General features: G+C 33.3%; 2 protein-coding genes across 4 annotated transcripts; both read right to left on the bottom strand.

Moving 5' to 3' along the window:
• Positions 1–475: 475 nt before the first annotated feature.
• LOC131614673 (histidine-containing phosphotransfer protein 1-like) lies at positions 476–2559 on the bottom strand. Of its 2 annotated transcripts, XM_058886234.1 has the most exons (6): positions 2287–2557; positions 2053–2183; positions 1770–1838; positions 1594–1665; positions 968–1040; positions 476–839 (listed from the first exon to the last, which is right to left on the bottom strand). In XM_058886234.1, the coding sequence occupies exons 1-6, from the start codon at positions 2338–2340 to the stop codon at positions 789–791; spliced, it is 450 nt and encodes a 149-aa protein (XP_058742217.1). In that variant the 5' UTR covers positions 2341–2557; the 3' UTR covers positions 476–788. The 2 variants fall into 2 exon arrangements, with proteins under 2 accessions (XP_058742217.1, XP_058742221.1); XM_058886238.1 differs by lacking the exons at positions 476–839; positions 968–1040 and having other exon boundaries at positions 1590–1665; positions 2287–2559.
• A 2908-nt stretch (positions 2560–5467) lies between these two features.
• On the bottom strand, positions 5468–11081 carry LOC131643894 (autophagy-related protein 18g-like). 2 transcript variants are annotated; one of them, XM_058914247.1, is made up of 9 exons: positions 10683–11081; positions 9984–10445; positions 9450–9854; positions 9096–9341; positions 7868–8701; positions 7629–7786; positions 6753–6889; positions 5962–6495; positions 5468–5820 (listed from the first exon to the last, which is right to left on the bottom strand). In XM_058914247.1, exons 1-8 carry the CDS (start codon positions 10854–10856, stop codon positions 5963–5965), a joined length of 2949 nt encoding a protein of 982 aa, XP_058770230.1. In that variant the 5' UTR covers positions 10857–11081; the 3' UTR covers positions 5468–5820; position 5962. The 2 variants fall into 2 exon arrangements, with proteins under 2 accessions (XP_058770230.1, XP_058770231.1); XM_058914248.1 differs by having other exon boundaries at positions 6753–6886.
• Positions 11082–18709: the final 7628 nt, after the last annotated feature.

Genomic DNA, 18709 nt, shown 5'->3' with positions numbered 1-18709 from the left:
CCTAAAGCAATTCTCTTCCAAACTATAATTCCTAATTTATAAATTTAGTAGAATCAATTCTATATTTATTATATTTTATTTGTTACAACTCCTTTTAATTTTCCTTCTTTACCGTCTTTAATTTTAATCTATTATTTTCTTTTCTTTTTTATTTATATTAAAATTTATTATATTTTAGTAATCATACATTCAAAATCAATTTTTATAAAAACTATCCAAACAACAACATTAATTGATAATAATAACTTCTATATTATTGTATCCAAACATGAATCATTTATATTAAATTCAATTCTATTAAAACCAATTCTGCCAAATCAAACAAACGCCAAATAGATATAGTCTATTGAACTTGAATAAACTAATCAGTTTTTAGTGTAAAGAGGGGAGGACAAGAACAATTGATACAACGATTAAACATTATTAGATGGACTCTCAATATAAACTTTAATCTCATTTCGAGCAAACATAAAACTTCAAATGAACCACTACTTTATTAGGAAAAATCATATAGTATATCATATATATCTATCAAACTATGCAAGAAATGAGCATTCGCATCACATCACATCAACACTGTCCCAACATTCAAACTAGCTCTAACTCTGAAGGAACAATCCAGCAAAAACCAAAACAAAGTAAGCAAGAAATGCTCATTCACATCAACATTATCCCAACATTCAAACTAGCTCTAATTCTGAAGGAACAATCCAGCAAAAACCAAAACAAGCAAAATCAGCAGCTAAATATGAAACTTCAATATCAACAGTTGGCAATCATGCGATCTCTTACTCCCTTGTAGGAATAGATCGACGGAAAGCCTTGATGTCTCGTTGCAGCTGCAATAAATCAATACAAAGTAATATAATATAATAAAGGAAATGCACGCTGTCTATCAAGAGGCAAAAAACAACTCATTCTTTTAACCATATTGCATGTCTGTAAAATAACACACAACAGTACTTACCTTGAATAGGTATAGAAGATTGGTCTTCAGTTGATCGTATTCCTGTCGCAATTGTTGTAGACATCTACGACACCTACAATCAACTTTCATTGTTAGTGAATGGTCCAACATTTATAGGCAGAAAGTAAAATCTATTGTTTTGTTGTGCGTTGAGAAAGAAACATGTAAGCTGTAAATATTATCAAGATTACCGATATAGATCAATAAAATATGATACAGAAACAGCTCACACTGAAGTCACTGTAATCATACTGCAACATATCTTTGTTAGAATCAGTTTAGTAACTGATGGTAGATTAGACCTCTACAAATATTGCGGTCACCGTAATCATTCATTCATCCTCCATATAATAGAAATCAGTAAATTGATGAAAGGTCTCCGAAGCTCCACTTCTCTCTGTTTTCTCAGTCATCTCCTTCGGATCATTCAATTATCTTTCTGTCTCCAATACTATTTTCTCAATAAATCTAGCAGACTAAGATGGTGTTTCATCATGTTCTTAGGTACGACGACATGATTTCAATGAGGATTAAATAATTTCATTTGAAAAAGTAAAGATAAAATCTACATAATCATCCCTTAAAGTTTGCACAAATTTATGTTCGAAATGAAAAATTGAACTCACCCTTCCAGATTCTGAGCCTCACAGAAACTTCTGAAGGTGGCACAAATACTTGTAACTCTAGCCGCACCAACACTGCGAAACAAATAATTCATAACAGTAATACAAAAAAATATATAGATTTCTTCAAGCTATAGCGGTAATACACTAAAGACGTAATCAAAATCCAACACCAATACCTAGCACTGCTTCCCTTTTGTTGATGGGCATGAGCATCAATTTGTTTGAAATTCACAGATGGTTGTTCTCTACACATAGTCAAATAGAATCATTTTAACAATTTCATAAACCAACCTCATAGGTTTCATGTGTCATCTCTTCCAATCATTCTCAAAAAAGTACAATCAATTTTATTAATAGAAATCAGATATCCTCTGCACGCAACTGGAGAAACTAATCCCTCGGTAAAAGTATAATCAATTGATTGAAGAGAATAATAATAATAATAATAAGAATACTTACAGTGCACGTGACATGTTGTTGAGTAGTTTGTCAGAATCAGCAAAGAACAAAGTGACAACCTCATAGACAAAATCTGGACTACTGTCATCTTGAAGTTTCTGAAGCTGACTGAACTGATCATCCAGAATTCCCTGCACCCCCAATAATAATAATCAAGATTTTATAATATCAAAACAAAGGGTAATTAATTATAAATTTGAATGTAAAATTGAGAGAGAGAAAAGGAATAAGAACCTGTTGAAACATATTAGCTTCATGGTCGCGTAGCTTCCTCTGTAAATGATCCATGTTGTCGATACAAGTAAATCTGAATGAATATATAGGGGAAGAAAAAGGTAATTGAGTTGAGATTGAAAAGGAACAGAAGCAGTATTAAATTGTAGTAAAAAAGAGTGTCTGTTTGTCTGAATTGTGAGATGAAAACGTTACTGGTTTTGGTTTGTTAGGTTTCCGAAAAGGGGGATTTATCCTTAATTTGCACATATACTGCTTCTGCCTGCTTCTGTCTATGTACTTTCTCTTTACTCAAAACTCAAAACTTTTTTATTTTTTAATTTAAAATTTTTCTATTTGACTAATTTTGATTTTGAGTGAGAGTCAAAATAGATAGACTCAATTATATATAATATAATATTTTTTTTAAAGAAAATTACATAGATTAATAAATTTAAATTAATAAAAAAAGTGAGTAAATTTATTTTTAAAATCAAACCGTTTGCATATATTTTAATATTTTTTAAGATATATTAAATTAATCTATTATTAGTTAATTTTATATTTTTTGGATATAACAGATTAGCTTTATTTAAATTTTTTTATTATTTTATATTCCTCGATGAAATTCATTCAATAATATTAAAGTTTATTATAGTATTAAATATCGTATTTTATATCAACATATTATTTTATCGTGTCTTTATATATTAATATTAATTAAAAATTATAATTTATAATTTTAAATATTTAAAAATCAAATTTTAAAATAAATTGCATAAATTAAAACTTTAAATTTTCAAAATCATCCAAATTTGAAATAAATCTTAATTTTTTTTAATTAAATAAAATTTTGTTTTTAAATGAATCCAAATTACATATTAAACACCCTTAAAAAATACAATAAATATATTTGATAAGTTGAGTCTCCTACACATATTCAATATCATTTCATTCTCAACCTTTTACGCATTATATAAAATTAGTTGTATGAATAATTAGAAAATATAATTGATTTATTTTAATAATTTAAAAGTATAATGTAATACAAAAATTGAATGAGACTCGTTAAAAATAAATTATATAAATATTTAGAAAATATAATTGAGTTGTTTTAATAATTTAAAAGTATTATATAATCTACAAAATTAAACGAGACTCATTTAAAAAAAAATATCAAGTGAATATAATAGATGTTGGATGCTTAATATTTTTAGGAGAAATAAAAAACAAAATAGAGTTTTTGTTTACTCAAACCAGATACTAGTAGAGGGTTAGACGTTCTACTTTTTTCTAAAGGTAAATCATATTTTTAATTTCTCAAATTATACTGGTGAGTTATTATTTCATAGACACTTTAAACTTTTTTAACATTTAAATAAAAGTATATAAAGTTCCATGTAAAATGATGCTTTATAGGAAATAAAATTAACTACTAAGATCAAAATAAACAAAAATATTTTATAATAAATTATAATTTATTTCTATATTTTCTAACAATAACAAAATTTTATATTAGGTATTTTTAGTGTATTTGCATATAATAACCAATTTGTATAACAAAATAGTATTTAACAAAGAAAAAACAAAGTAACATAAAAGAAAATTCAGAAATTCAAACTAAAATTGAATATTTTAATAATTTTACTATAAAAGTAGTATTCAATTATCATCTCACCACTGACCCTAACCCAATGATGCATCATAATTTTCAGCTAATACCATTTACAAATAATAAATAATAAATTATATATATTTGATATCATAATATATTATATTTTACAAAAAATATTCACTTTTATTCATATGCAATGTATAATGTATTAATAATATCCTTGTACAAAATATTGAATATTATAAAGTAAAAAAATATAATAGTTTTTTATAATAGATCAATGATAATTGGTAGTTGGTCCAACAGACATGGAGAAATTAATATTTAAATTCTAATATTAAGAAATACTCATATTTAGTGATGACTATAATTCAAAGAAAACCATCTCTCTAGTAGAGGTGGCATGAGGAAAAAACATTCTAATAAAAATGAAAAGGAAATAGATGTGAGAATATAAGAGGAACATCATTCATAGGAACATCATTCATAGAATCTTAAAAAAACATGAAAAGAGCTTGAGAAGTGAACATCGACAAATATTCTTAAGAGTATGTTTGGATGGAGCATTTTAACGAGGGAAAGTAATGTTTTGAGGGAATTTAAAATGATTTGACCAAAATTCATTGTTTGGATACAAAAATAAAGAATTGTTAAAATAATGGAAATTTATGGAGTATTTCATCTAAGTTAAATTTAATCATTTTGAAATGACACCAAAAACCAAAGAATTTGAAATTCCTCTCATGTTCCATAGAATGTATTTGTTATTATTATTTTTTTTAATTTTACAAATTGGTCCTTATATTTTCCAAAATTATAAAATTGACCCCAAAAAATTTTTAAAAATTGCAAATTGGTCCTTGATAATTTTTAAATTTTACAATTTGGTCCTTCAAATTTTTAAAAATTGCAATTTGGTCCCTACTTTTCAATTTTTTAATTTGGTCCAAAAAATTTATATTTTATAAAAAATGACCCAAAAAATCTAACAATGAATTACCTTAATACTTCATCCAAACAAAATAATTTAAAATGAATGGATTTCAATTGAATCATTTGAATTGCTTTGAATTTTAAATTCCCTTAAATTTCTAATTACCTCATCCAAACACATTCTAACAGTTTCCTACTCGTTCATTTTGTTCATCCTAACTCACGCAGTTTGGTATGAATGTCGTAAAAAACACATTTATCTTAAAAGTAGCATTCCCTCTTCCCCGTGGGATAATTATGCAAAAATTTAAGAAGCTAAAAATTATGGGATTCATAGGGACATTATCAAGTAGACTCTTAATATAATTTGTGAAATTTGAAGTCTTCAATTACATTAATCTCTTGGGACTATTCCAGAAACAGAACTAATAATCTCAAGTATGCTAATGTGATTAAATATTCATAAACTGAATGTATGCTTTTTTCTTCAACAGGAAAAAAAGTTGAAATGAAGGTTTTAAAAGGTCATTTACGGTGTTCTTCAAATTTTCTCTCTTGGGTATGAGACTATAATGTACAGAGTTTGTATTTTTTTAATCAGGAATTTTTTTTACATATATAAATCAGGAATAATATTGACCGAACCAAAATTAATAAAAAAAAAAGAAGAAATATAAACACAAAATCCATGCACAATTCATAATTACATGCAAGCTTGATAAAAGTTAAGCTTAGGATTAATTGACCGCAATTCTGCAAACCCACTCGTACTTATGGCTCCAAACATTGACAAAGCCATCAAGATATTTGGATGCCCATCTACAGCAATGTACAGGGGTGATGGACAGAGATGCAGGTCATAAAATTAAGCAACAGATCAGCATAACTGTTGCTCATGTGCAATTTCTAATTCACGAACGTGCATATTGCTTTTTGCATTTTTCGGTAATAGATAATGAGATGATTCTATTGATTCCGAGACTTCCACTTCGTATGTTGTAATCAACCTATACGAGAATGGAATTCATGAGTTCTTCGTAAAAAGTTTTAAATTGATGATATCCATATGAAAGAACAGCCCCCTCCCCACCCCCGTCTCCAAAGAAAAAAGATGCAGCTGCAACTATAGGGTTATATTTTATTTTTACCTTAGTCCGAAAAACCAAAAAGGCCCCCAAGTGTTTCATCATCTTCGTCATCTTCTGGTTGCTCGTCATCTTCTGGTTGCTCTCTTTCATGGCTGCTGCTGTCAACATCATCAGTTACTTCTTCAGTTAACACGTTGCTTCCATCATGCACAACTGTCTTGCAGGGGCCATCTGGGAAAGAATGCTCGACACATGCATTTTGCATTTCGGAGGACACTTCCAAAAAATTGTTCTTATCTATATCATGTTTCAGAAACAACGCTGAGCTGTCGCTAATCCCAACACCTTCTACGCTATCCCTTTCGTCTGAGTTTATCTTTTTACCTTGAAGTAATGGACTGCCATTGAGACATTGGTCATATGGAGAATCCGCATGCTTCAAGTTTCCAGACAAATTTTCTAGCACAATCTTGTTTTGCTGAGAAGGCTCAGCATTGATTGCCTCCACTCTTTCTGGGTAGATCTCACCAAGCATTTGGCAACAAGAAGAAACTTGATCCAGGTCAATCAAATTTTCCGTCCTTCTTGATGAACCTAAAGTAAATATACATCAACATTCAATATATTGTCACAGGAGATTCAAATAAAACTCTGATACAGAAATTGCTTAGAATGATACAGAAAGGAAATATACATCAACATTCTTGTAAAAACTCTGATGGTAAAAGAGATGAAATTTCTAAGAATGATACAGAAAGGAAATATACATCAACATTCTTGTAAAGCTTTGATTGGTTTTAAAAGATCACTGTTGTATTTTCTCCTTCAAAGTTACAGTACCAGTTTCATACCTCCATCAGAGCTTTCAGTGGAGCTCAGTGATGCTGGTATTGAATGACAAATAACGCTCCTGTCAGCAGTTTGCTTGTCTTCAGCCACATGGAGAACAGGAGATGCGGAGCCCAAATATTTTCCTTCTGAAAGGCTTCTGTGTCAAACAGCAAAGTAAACATATGATGAAATAAAGAACTAGTAACGATCACATATAAACCAAGACCACAACAAATGATATTAATGATAAGCTATGCATTTTGTTAGAAATTATACTTAACTTGTTGAGGAAATAGATCCCTACAAAAGCTTTTAATTAATAACTATGTGCAAGAAAATGCTAAAATATGGATGAACATACACAATAACCATACACAAACAATTGCAACATTTGATAATACTGATGTATTTCTGTCAGAGTCATTTTTAATCAAAGGGTGTCAAATTTTGTAACACTACTGTAAAATAGAAAAGAATAGATGGTTTCTCTCCTTCAAAGGCGAACACAGTAAGCATGATTTCAGCTGAGGAATCCAAATACCTGTTCATCTATGACATGGTACAGTAAGTCTGTTAGGGTGAATATGCTATAACAGTGCAGTCGAAACTAATAATTTACAATAACACAAAACTCAGGTTGGCATATTCAGCATCAAATGACAGCATATTGTTTCTACCCTGTGGGAATTACCCCTTGTGATAAAAAATTTACACAAACGCTTCTAAATATTAACCATCATAATGTTTCTTAATGTCTTTGGTAAAGCTCATTTTGATTGCATCATGAACCACAATTAATTTTAATAATCTAAATGTTGTCTTGATCACAATAGCACGGCGTGATTGACATGCTTATATGGCCGATCTACTAAAATGAAAATAGAAAAAGTCACCACCTCTCATTCCAGCTCGGTCTGATGCCCTGAAAATGGTCAAAGACAGGCAACAACTCCTTCCGTCTTATTTCAATTTCGTTGGCGGAGATCTTTTCAATTTCAGACTCACCACCAGCATTGAAAACAGTTCTTCCAGAATTCAGCGAGTAGAAGCAAATCTGAAGAACCAAGATAGTTAGCAAGTAGCAATCAAGGCCAAGCACTGTATACGAAAATAAAAACTTTGCACAAATAAATACCTTAGAATTTTGCCATATTGGAATCCTTCCAAAATTTACTTGCACCTCAGCATTAGATATATACCAATGAGATCTCTCATGGGGCTTACCTGTAGTGGGTTTAACAGTCTTTTCCCCAACACCGTCATTTATATTAAAAAAATTAAATCCATAGCCATCACCAGAATACATCATTTCTTGAGCTCTATTGATACCATCTTGTCTATCATAGGTATTGCTGCAAGGTTCCCCTTTTTCTGGCCATTCCGACCTTCTGCATACGTCCCACCATTGAATAGGCTCAACTTTCACTCTAAACTCATCCTCCTGCATGTGCGGGGCTGAAGCTGACTGGGTTCTCGAACCACTTTCATTTGGCTCTGGACCAACAGATGGAAGAAGCTCGTGTTGAACTATATGACCTGATGGTGTATATACCAACACCTGCTCTAAGGATTTCATTTTTGACTTATCAAGCGACTGCGAATGAGACATGGAATTATGAAATATCACAGCAATAGCACCAGATGGAACAAAAACTTTTCCTGCAACATTTGCACTAGAACTGTGAATGGTATTAAGCCATCCAAAACTGCTATACTTTATTCGGCTAACAACAGAAAGGACAACAGGTGCTGGGGGAGGCAAAGATTGCTGATGAGAAATGATAGATGAAGTAGACCACCAAGGCAGAGACAAAACAGGAAGTAAGGAGGGTTCTTCTCCCTTAGAATTGATAATTTGGAAACCAGTGTCGCCTCCAAAAGGTGATAAAATAAAAAGATGGCAAGTCCCTTTTGAAGAGACAATTGCAACCCACTGACTGAAATGACTAAAACAAATGTCCTGGATCATCTGTCGAATAAGAAAACAAGATGATCAAAATCATGAATTCTGGCCACAAATGGAATCACAAACTCAATAACAAATAAAATAAGATAAATTTATACTCCCCGACAGAAACTTAAATTAATAATCATGTCTAGCCTCTAGGCTTCTTGAACAATAAAATAAATAACAACAAAGTGTTCAAAACTAATTGTAATTCACAATTGATTATTATAGAGAAAGGAAAATTTTTGATGGAAGGATTTTTCATAGCCGTTTGCCATCATCAAGAGATTCCTTATTTTAAAGCAACGAAGTGTAGATTTCAAATTAAGAAGAGAGGAAAGAATAATTTAAGATCCTCTCAAGGGGATGTAATTTATCCAAAAATAAATCAATATTGCAACCAAGATATACTAACAGCTGGTGTAATTCCTCGATGAAGTCTATAAAGATGCACACGAGTAGCGCTCCAGTCACAGCTTGGAACCCCTGAGCCCTTGCGTGCACAAGATGGCATTATCCGGAAGATATTGATAGTATTTCCATAGACAGATGCCGTAACCAGAAGTGTCCCACTAGGGTCAAAACATAGAGCAGATATAGGACTAGAGTGAGCTTTAAATTGGGAGATGATAGCTCTAGAAACAAAATCTTTAACAATTACCTGCAACCAATAACATGAACCAAACAACAAGTTAGAGATTAATATTCTACTCTAAAGTGTAAAAACATCGAGCCTATCGATCAGCTGAGCCTTGTTGAAAATACCAACCATTCCTGCATTATCCACATCGCTTCCTGTAACCCTACCAGCTTTCCATCCTGATATTGATGGTATTGAAGAACTAGAACCATCAGGAAGCAAATCTTGACAGTATTTGAATATTCCAGCAGCCAAATGTTTGCTGGACTCCATTGCATAACGAGCCACCACACTACCATTGCTTGGAGATGTTGACGGACTAACTCTTGGAGAAGGACTCAAGTTTTGTGGGCTTATGCATCCAACATTTGAGGGCAGTGGATTGTTGGAAGGATATGCTAGCCACCTAGGACCCACAGCCATTGGACCATAACCCACATTCACTCCTATTGTTCCTTGTCCCGATAACTGAGGAACAGGATAGGTGAGAACACTGAACTTAGTCTCAAGAGTCAATGCATCAAAGCAGTATATCTGCCAAAAACAATCATCAAGAAAGTAAATCAATCTCGGTATAGATAACAAACATTATCATACAAAAAATGGTCTAATGTATTAATTCAAAAATCCAAAAAAGACTAGAGATTAGAAGCAGCAGCATACTTGTGCGGCAAGACCAACAGCTACTATCTTCGAACAACACCTGATCATACACACAACCGAACGAAACCTCAGAACATGAACATAAGAGTGAGACTTCAACGAATAAAACCGAACAGCCGTAGCAGATTTGACACCATTCCCAGATTGACTCTCCACCTTACCACCCTCTCTTCCCAAACCACTACCATTTTGTCCAACACATCCATCCTCCCCATCACCAGCAACAACCAGCAGCAAAGGATGCGATTTTCTAAACCCCTCCTTACCATCAGAGCTTACACCTACAGGAAAAGGCTGCATCTGTAAAAACGAAACCGGTCCGTCCCGCTTCGAAACCACCTCACTAAATCCAGAAGCCTCCTCCACATCAAGTACTTGAAATCCATTAAGATAACCAAGTAAAAGAACACGTCTACAAAGCTTCTGATCAAGCTCTAGTTTATCAAAACCAGCCCAAGTAACCTAAATAAAACCGTAACTATCAATAACAATAATTACAATAAAATCAATAACGGAAATAGTAATTAATGAATTAACTAAATAAAGCAATAAAGTCACGATGATCGCATAAAGAAAACTAACCAGAACGAGTATTATTAACTAACTACAAAATTTAGTTGACGAATGCAAATAAGTATATGGAAATTAAATATCGGTAAAAAAAATTCAAATTAATGAAAAATCGAGGTTAACGGCGACCTGATCCTTGTGATCATCGGAAGGAGAGGTAATAGAATTAGCGACGGAGGCGCCGGCGGAGCGGACGGTGGAGGCGACGGTGCAGGCATTGGTGGAAACAGTTTTAAGGCAGGAAGAGATGATTCTAAAGGAACTGGGTAATAAACCGTTGTTTTTGGATTTTACTTTTTTCATGGTTGATTAGAGGAAAGAGCGAATTGAAACGAGCATCGCGGTGGGTTTGACTTTGGAGTTAGCGGAATTGAAAAAACGGAGTTACGGCGGAATCATAGTTGAGTAGTTAGGACTTCGGCTTCGCTTTCTTTATCGTCCATCGTTGATGTCAGTCGCTGTGTGACTGGTTATTGGTTTTACTTTTTCTTTTTAATTTATAATTTTTGTGTTGCTATTTCTAACGTCCTCTTTTTTTGGTGGGGGAATAGGGTAAGTATTTATGGATTGGGCTTGTGATGCACTCTAAACAAAGCGTATGAAGAAATAAATATGGAAATCTGATTTTTTTTTATTATGTTTTTTAAAAAAAGATATTTTTTTTATTTATATTGTTATTTTTTTTATGGGGATATTGTTATTTTTAAGAAAGGATGATTTTTGTTCTTTAAAGTACTTTTAGTTTTTATTATTTTAAAATATATGTTTTTTTTAAATATATAACGATGAAAATAAGATTTTTGTAGTAATAGAAATAATAATGTTTTTTTTAAATAAATTTAAAATGGCTAAATCTATTTTTTTTAAGGATCTATTTTCTACCATGCTAGACTCGATAAAATTGACTTGGACCTCGTGTTCAATCTTCCGACGAAATATAGTGGTGGAATGTGAAGGATGCGGGAATGAGCAAGCCTCTACGAAGGTGAAGGACACGAGGATGAGTGATCAGTTGTAATCAGTGATCATACACCACTAATTAGACATTGTCAATGAGAATGTTGGGTTTGAGTTTCCTTCCTATGTGGAGAAAAGCTCAAATATGAATAACTCATTTATCTCACTTATTCAAGTGGATAGTGTTAATTTATGGTTAAAAGATATAGAAAAAAAATAAGGATTCAAAAGAGAGAAAAGAGGAAGAAAATCATTCCTATTTTTCTGCACCAATCTCGCCAAATCGACGATCCCTGATTCGTTCACCGTCGAATCTAGCTGAAATTTTGTGCGCGTGTTCGCAACTCAGATATCTAACTTTTGACCGTTCAGAATTTGAAAACAATGTCTGAGCTGAGAGATATGTGCATCACATTGGAGCTACAAATTTGAGTTATTTTTCAACTTTTTGATTCTTATTTGTAAGTTAGTTTTGCTTTGTGATTTGCGATTGTTAGCACTTGTTTGTGAATCACTTTAAGACTCTATTGTATCCTCAATTGATTATAGTGGAGTTATTTCTTTGGTCTGGACGACTCGGGGTTTTTACTCTCAAATTAAGGAGTTTTTCACGTTAAAAATATCGGTGTTCTTTTATGCATTTATTTTGTCGTCTTATATTTGTTGTTGATACTAAAGGTTCATACAAGTGTGGGCAATTTTATATTCGTTGCGTATTGGTCCATTATTGTGTCTTAATTTCACATCAGAGGATAATACTTCTTACTCTAAGTTTTAACCTATCCTCCAAATATATCCTACCCGAGCTCTAATCCCATTACAACCGGAAATACCTCAAAAACTGTGTGTATCATTGCATCTGTTTATCTTTTCTTATTATAGTTTATTCAATCATATGGTATAATGTTGCATATTATGGATTTTTAGCTAATCAACAGATAAAAATTTGAGAGATTTAGCGAGAATGTACAGAGAGATGATAGGCGAAACTATATCATCAAATGAGAATGCGGAAGATCAGTCGAATTTGGTAAACATGTGAAGCTCGAGGTACTGGTAAGAGAAGATCTCAAAGGAACAAGAAGGTAAAACATTTTTAATTCTTTACTTTATTTGAGTTGACACGCTAAAATACTTTCTTTTAAAAGTTTCTTTAGGACAAGCAATAGGCTGAGTTTGGGGTTGTGATTAGTCACCATTTTACTGTTTTATCCTTAAGTTCACTTTAAATATGCTAACCTTTTAGTGTTTTTGAATATTAAACTTAGTAAGTGTTTTTGAGAAATGCATAATAAAGACTCAAGAATACAATCAAAATTATGCAACGACATGCTAGGAAGTGTAAGAAATAATCAGTTGTCGAGGTGTAATCAAGCATAATAGAATTATGAAGCTAAGTGAGCCTGCATTAAGATAGAACTAAAGACATACATAATCATTTAGCCGAGGAAATCAGAGTGGCGCAGTGGAAAAGGAAGAGACTACATACAATTGGGAATAGTTAATTAATTAACTTAGAATTCTTCCGTAATCGCCAAAGTTGGATGAGTGAATCTTGGAATTGTAAGAAATTTGTATCATAATGTTTCCTCCACTAGATAAGGGAACATTTAAATAGACAATCGGCGGTGCAGCTGCCAATAAAATAAGTTCTCATTTAAGATGCAAGAGATTGCTTCGAGCAAATGAAGTTTGAGAATCTAAAGTAAGAAGTTGCTATTGGTCAGCGGGTCACACGAATTCAAAGGTTTATTTGAGTCAGACATGGTATAAGTATGAGAAAAATACATGTCGAAGTCAACTTGGGGGTGTTTTTGGCAATTCAAAATACTATACACCAAGGGTAGAGGAAAGTTGACTATAAAGTAAATTACCAACTTTAACCAATGGGTTAACAATGGTCGACAGGAGAATAAATGATCAACTTCAACCAATGGGTTGATGAAGGTTGACAAGAAATGAAAGATTGTCCTTAGTAAATGGATATACTCGAGTCTGTAGAAAATAAATGATTGAATCCAATCTATGGATTGATGAAGGTCGACAAGACAATAAATGACCGACTTCAACCAATGGATTAATGAAGGTTAACAAGACCACAAATGAGCAACTTCAACCAATGGGTTGACGAAGGTTGGAAAAAAGTGAACATTTGCAATTGGTTTTGTATGCGATTACTACGGGCTCCCATGGGCGATCACTGAATCATGGTTTATGATATGTCTTCATGCTTTCTAATCATGCACTTGTTAATGCGTGATATGACTTTGGTCATGCTCCACATTTGTGGATACGATACGCGTGTAATGACTGATCAATGAGTTATTAGATGTGTGCCACTGGATGTTGAACTTTAGGGTAAATATGTCAAGCATGGGTTAGTTTTCAATGGAAAAAAGTCGAGCGAGGTCGGTCTTTTTTATTGTTAATACTATGGGAAGATGCCCAATGAATGGGATGATATGCATGATTTGATGTTATGGCAATACAAACACGGCAATGCAAATGATTGATGATAATGATTTGAATGCTTAAACCAATGCTAATGCGGCATGCCATGGACAGTTAAAATTAAGAAGGGTTCTTTCAAAACAAAGATTCTTATTAAGGGGGAAATGGTCCTTTGGTAGGATGTTGTGCAAGGGGGAAATCGTGAATATTATCATATTAACCATTAGATGATCTCCCATGCCAACAATCAACATGATAATCTTAAAAGCATGATACAAGTGATTATCAACTCACAAATCTATCTCTATAGTTTGTTTATTGATAGATGAATATCTTTTAGGTCAATGTTTGAAACATATCTCTCACTAGTGATTCAAAATAACAAATAGAACATGAATAATAAGATATTTATCATATATTAATCATTAACCAAGTTCATACACAAAAGATTAAAAGAAATACATATTTACAAACTAACTACCTCTAATCTTGACATAAAAGAGGTTTAGCTCTCCATAGCCATGGAAGCTTCAACAACAAGGAACATGACAAGATTTGCTAGCATCAAACTCAAAGAAGATGAAGAAAGATGCTTGGAAAATCTTGAAGTTTTCTCTTGAACTTAGTTTTTCTCTTCCTTTTCTCTTGCCCTTGGTTGTTATGTATGAAAAGTATGATGGAAAAGAAGATAAGGATCCACAAATATCTACCAAAGTGCCTAAAATTACAAGTGGTCAAAAAGTAGCTCCACTAAGCGGATGTGAATTTTAAGAGGAAGGCATTCCCTCAAAAGTTCAACCACATCCTACTTTCACATTAGGGTCAATATCCTTGAAGGTGTTTTGTCTTCTATCAATTAGATCCTGCATATTTTCTTTAAGAACTCTACAATCCTTGATCGAGTGTTCTGCTACCCCACTATGAAAGTCGCATTTGACATTTGGGTTATACCCAAGAGCGAACAAATATTTCATAGGTTGATTTGGCTTGGGGGGTCATCAGCGACTTCTGGACTAGTTGAGGCATGATCGAGCGTATGTCATCGAAATTGAGTCAATATGGCGGGGCTCCTTCTGTTGGTTTTTCAGGGGTATGTATTGATTATGTTACTGGTTTTGATTCAGACCTTGAAGCAGACGATTATATGGAGGAACAAAACCATGGTTGCTCGTATGGAGGCACAAGGAATGATGGTTGCTGGTATTGCACAAGTGCCACATACAGATACTGGTAATATGGCATAACAGGTGGTTACTAATGAACCCAAGGCTGGTAGGGTTTCGAATTGTGAGATCCTCTACCATCAGTTTTAATGCATGAGCTATGGTCAACTTTAAATTTAATTGTGTTGAATTTTGATTTTAAATAATGCAAGATGCATATAATGAATGATATGAGTTCATTTGAAATGATACACACCATAAAATTTATTCAAATGATCAAATGTTGACTTTTGATGGAATCAACTTGAAATGAATGAACTTTGCATGACATATGATGCATGTAATGTACTTAGCATATTTTTTCAATTACAAATGAGGTAAAACTTGACCTAATGCAAATGGTATGCAAAAATGATTTTGAAAATATTGGGACAAAATTAGGGTATGACACATAAGTACAAGATGCACAAAATCACCATCATCATTGACTTTGTTGTCTCGAAACATCTCAAAAATCTTGGACTCTTAGAGGAAATCCTTTTTGCCTTGTTGATCTTCTCACATTCTCTTCAATTCGGGCTTCAACCCGGGGCATTCTTGCATTTTCAAATAATGCATAAAATGAATTTTCAATGTTGTAACCGGTTACAGCTTTCTAGAAACTTGTTACAAGCTGCTGCTGCTCCTTGATCTCGTAAAAAATGACGTCTCAGTTGATCACAACTCTTCTGTTTGCTCCATCATACAACCTATAACCTCTGGTAGAGGGATACACAACATGTATCATTAATTCTCCCTTATCGCCTAGCTTCTTTCAAAGCTGCCCCGACACATGTCAATATGCTACAGAACCCAAAACTCTCAAGTGGTTCATACTCAGTTTGATTCAGGATCATTCCTCTTTCGGTGTTAACTTATCCAGCTTCTTTGTTGGACACCTATTCAACAATAGGCAGTTGTGGATACCACTTCTCCCCATAACTCTTTCGGCAAGTTCTTCCCCTTTAACATGCTTCTCACCATGTTCATAATCGATCGATTCTTCCTTTCGGTAACACCTTTTTGCTCTGGTGTATAAGGTGTTACTACCTCATGTACTATCTCTTCTTTATCATAAAACCTCTTAAAGTCATTTGAGACGTATTCGCCTCCATCATCCGTTTTGAGAACTTTGAGCTTGTGACCGCTTTGCCTTTCAACCATGGACTTGAACTTCTTAGACACTTTGAATACCTCATCATTTCTCTTGATTACGTATGTCAATAGATTTCTACTATAATCATCGATGAAAGTGACAAAATATCTATTGCCACCAATCGAATAAACTTGCATCGGTCCACACATATCGAAATACATCACCTCAAGGTGATGATTAGTTCTACAACCAGCATCCTTGTTGAATTTTCCCCTGTGTTTCTTTGATTTCACACACTCTTCACTAATTACAACCGATATGTTGATCAATGACATCCTCATTACCATTATGTTCTTTTGCAACGCACTGAGATCTCAAAAATTGAGATTCCCAAGACAATAGTGCCATATCCACTCTTCTCGACTAGCCACTTTAGCAAGACACCTATGCTCCATAACCTTCAGCTAAACCTTGAAGGTTCTCTTGGCAGCCATATGAGCTTTAATGATCAAAACCCCATTTGCATCCATAACGTGTAGCGCCTTGTTCTCCCTTCGAATCTTGTAACCCTTATCAAGCAATTGACCAATACTTAGAAGGTTACACTTGATTCAAGGAATATATAAGACATCCTTTATCAAATAATGTTTACCATCGCTTCTCTTGATCGAAACATCACCGACCCTTTCTGCCGCTATAGTAGTGTCATCCGCAAACTTTACTTTGTTCTTCATGGCACGATTGATTTTGACAAACCAATCATTCCTCCGCGTCATATGTGTGGAACACCCAAAGTCTAAATACCATTCATCGCTGCACTGAATGGCTTCTCTCACAATCACCATTACGTTTTCTTCTGCTTGTAACTAGTTACAGCTTTTACATAACCGATTACAACATGTTTATGTAGTGTTCCCAAAATTGCTATTATTGTTGTCTCGCAACATGTTGTTGATGCATTCCCCTTCTGTAATCATGATCAAACATGTGACCTCCTCATCAAACTCTTGCAACCTTGACTTCTTCCCCTTGAGGTTTTTTGTTGTTCGTGTTGCATTCTCTTGCAAAATGGCCGAACTTTTGACAAGCAAAACATCGTATCTTGCTCTTGTCAATCTTTTCCCTTTCACCTCTAAAGTTTCTTTAACTACCATTCTTGTTGCAGCTGCTCTCACCTTTTTGACAAGCCAAATTCTTGGAACTTTGGGACTCTCTTCCACTAAAATTATGAAAAATTCTCTTTACTCTTCTTGAGCCATTTTCCTTCCGACTTCTTATTTTTTTCTCATTGAAACGAGTTTGCTAAGCGATCTCGCCTTTGCCTTGTCACTATTTCTCTACTCCATCCTTTGCTCATGAGCCTTAAAAGAGATTTGTAGCTCCTTTTTGCTTATCGTCGTGAGATCCTTTGATTTCTCAATCGCTACAACTATGTTATCTAATCTTTCCGTCAAAGAACACAAGATTTTCGTGACAACATACTGCTCTGTAACAGTTTCTCCACATGCTTTTACTTGGTTCACCAACCGAATAATTCTCGTCACGTAATCATTGATTGTTTCCTTTTTCTCCATTTGAATTAATTTGAGTTGTCGATTTTTAGTTTATAACCTCATAACCTTCACCTTGTCAGCCCCCTGCATATGCCTTTTTCAAGATTTCCCACGCTTGCTTTGACGATTCACAATCATCAACTTTCTCGAACTTATATCCATTCACACATTGATGGATAAAAAACAACGCCTTGAAATCTTTCTTCTTCTTCTTCTTCTTCTTCTTCTCTTCTTTATGTGTTGCTCGATATGCATCTGTTACACCTTCGACAAAAAGGATTCACTCTGTTCTTGATCACTTCAAGAACATACTTTCGTTTTCTTACATCATTTGTCGCAATTATTCACATAAAGGATGGGTCAGTATGTAGGAATCCTTTTATTGAAGACAAAATTCATGTTGCACACTAGGTGCTTGGTGGATCAAACCATGCTCTTGATGTCAAATGTTAGAACTTGGAATCACTTGGTTGATGAAAATGAGGGGTTTGAATGTGGACAGGAATAGAATATAATTGAGGGTGAAAATACGCACTCTATTGCATTAACAATAATACCTCCAAAGTATTTTAACAATTACTAGTGGATTGAGACACAAGTAACAACATTAAATAACTGGAAAAATTGAATTTTGTGTGTTTGTAATCGTTTACACAAAACATGTAACCGGTTACCGCTGCTAAAAACTCTAAAAATACTACCAATATTATTCGGTTAGTGCGAATGCGTAACTGATGGTTACATGTACGAAGAAAAGTTAAATACCACAAATTATTTTATATAAAGTCTTCTAAAATCTTAATTCAAATAATCACCTTAACTAAATAATTATAAATAGTTAGTAGTATAATTGAAAAAAATAAATTTAATAAATTATTAATGTTGTAAAACAGAACA

This window comes from Vicia villosa, linkage group LG1 (assembly GCF_029867415.1).
Source record: "Vicia villosa cultivar HV-30 ecotype Madison, WI linkage group LG1, Vvil1.0, whole genome shotgun sequence".
NCBI classification, from domain to species: domain Eukaryota; kingdom Viridiplantae; phylum Streptophyta; class Magnoliopsida; order Fabales; family Fabaceae; genus Vicia; species Vicia villosa.
The sequence above is the reverse complement of the archived record's forward strand: the minus strand, read 5'-3'. Positions and strand labels throughout refer to the sequence as shown.